Source organism: Austrofundulus limnaeus, unplaced genomic scaffold (genome assembly GCF_001266775.1).
Source record: "Austrofundulus limnaeus strain Quisiro unplaced genomic scaffold, Austrofundulus_limnaeus-1.0 Scaffold47, whole genome shotgun sequence".
NCBI lineage: Eukaryota > Metazoa > Chordata > Actinopteri > Cyprinodontiformes > Rivulidae > Austrofundulus > Austrofundulus limnaeus.
This window is the reverse complement of record NW_013952449.1, coordinates 76,285-78,351: the sequence shown is the minus strand read 5'-3', so window position 1 is coordinate 78,351 and position 2,067 is coordinate 76,285. Positions and strand designations below refer to the sequence as shown.

Sequence of the window (2,067 nt, the reverse complement as noted above, 5' to 3'; positions counted from 1 at the left end):
TATATATATATACATACTGTATATAAAACAGAATATTAATCATTGTTGCTCACTTTTGTATTATAAAAGAGGAAAACCCTACCATCTTTATCAGTGGCTGGTCCTCCCAAAGAGAAGCCTGCTTCAACATCATGAGAAGGACTGCCCAGCATTTTTTTCTTCTTACTCGGACCTTGAAGTGATATTGATGTCCTGTCCATCTTCTGGGTACTGTGCTCGATGATCAGGTGGGAGCAACTGCAAAAGTGACAAGACACTCAAAATGTCACAGTTGTGAAAACACAAAAACCTATCAAACAAAAAATAAAATTCTTTGCAGCTAATGTACGTGTTTCACCCACACGCTACTAAACCTTAAATTACACAGGAGTCATTAATCTATAAGCATTCAATGTAAAGACAAAAACTACTTACAGATGATGTCCATTCATCACTGCGTAGTCATCTGCTGACCATCCTTTGGTATCTTTGAGCGTGACGTCAGCATTAAACTGCAAGAGAAGCTTCACCATATTGATTTGCTCATTGCCAGCAGCTAACATCAATGGGGACCTGGAGATAAAATCAGTAAACCATTAGAACCTTTCTATATTTTTAAACATGTACATCAAATGATTTGATGTGTAAAACTAGCCTTTGGTCTTGGTCTACAGAATTCACATCAGCAAACTCTTTGAGAAGAAACTCAGCCATGTCGATGTGGTCTTCACGAACTGCTACGGTCAAGGGTGTGAACCCCTCCTGAGTGACAGAACAAATGTTATTTTTTACACGATTTTTACAGTAGAACACACACACTTGCATTAAATATATTACATTAAGAGGCATGAAAAATAACACTTTTAAGTAAGTAAGTAAAGTTTTATTTATAAAGCGCCTTTCACAGAAATATATTCACAAGGTGCTGTACAATCATTAACAATGTAAAATGGTGCAGAGATAAAATTAAACAGAATAAAACATAGTAAAAAAGTGCTGGGCGGTATACCGTTTTGCATCGAAAACCCGTTTTTATTTTTGTTATGATATGACTTTTCTGAATACCGGTGTAAATAGCCTGAACACGTGCAGAACGTTTTGTCGCAGCCGCCAATGAACTGTTTCCCTGGGGACATGTTTCCTCGTAGCACCGCTAAGCGCATTAGCATGCTAACGTTATTGTTGGAACAACTAGTGGCGGGTGGTGTGTTTCAGCTGCTTATATGGTCTGATGTAACATCCCGTTTTCACCATTGCTGAATGGTAAACAACTCTTCAGTGACGTGCACGGTTAGATTTAACGCGCTACGTTATAATGGAGACGTTATTGCATGGAGACTCTAGCGTGCTTCAATTGTGAAAAGCCCGGGGAGAAGTAGATTTGTAATGTAGCGAAGTTGACTGGTGTGCAAGGCGAGTCGTCCTTTTAAGTTTTATTAACACGTAACGATGGACCAGATAATGATTTTTTCTCAACCCTTCATGATCGGACCTAAATGCATGATTACTGTCTACAACCAGGCAAAGATGAAAAGACGTACAAGAGGAGGGAAACAGTTATACAGAGGTACAGTAACAGAAAAAAGTCAATAAGCGAAGTTTGTACATTTTATTATCAGCTGCGCTGTGAGGAAAAAAAATACCGTCAAATACCGTGAAACCGGTGTAATTGTTGAAAATACCGTGATATAAAATTTGGGTCCTACCGCCCAGCTATATAACAAAACATAAGCAACATAATGAAACATCAAATCAAGATTAAATTCTAAAATTGTAACTCAGACACACGGTCAATGCAGAGCAAAATATACAATAATTCACAAAACATGGAGAATGGGGGAGAGAAAATTATGCCTGATGTTCAATAATAGAAAAACAGATAGTTGGCGAGCATTCACTGTGAAGGTAGGCTGGCATTAATGGTGAATGGTTAGCTAAACACTTGAGTAAAAAAGTGCGTTTTTAGGTGTTTTTTGAAGGAGACATTGGGCCTCATGCAAGAACTGTTCGTACGCACAGATTTGTTCTTAAGTTGTGCGTACGAGTGATTTAGGAGAATTTGTGGCATTCACCAATGTTTTCGTATTC

At 38.2% G+C, this 2,067-nt stretch overlaps 1 protein-coding gene across 2 annotated transcripts in view; it reads right to left on the bottom strand.

The window, feature by feature from the left end:
• ankrd26 (ankyrin repeat domain containing 26) overlaps positions 1-2,067 on the bottom strand; it is a 48,213-nt gene that overhangs the window by 41,009 nt on the left and 5,137 nt on the right. For both annotated transcript variants that reach the window (XM_014008029.1, XM_014008030.1), the window contains exons 5-7: positions 635-741; positions 415-552; positions 83-237 (exon numbers count right to left, since the gene is read on the bottom strand). In XM_014008029.1, coding sequence (XP_013863483.1) covers positions 83-237; positions 415-552; positions 635-741 — 400 coding nt within the window. The remainder of the gene's footprint in view (positions 1-82; positions 238-414; positions 553-634; positions 742-2,067) is intronic.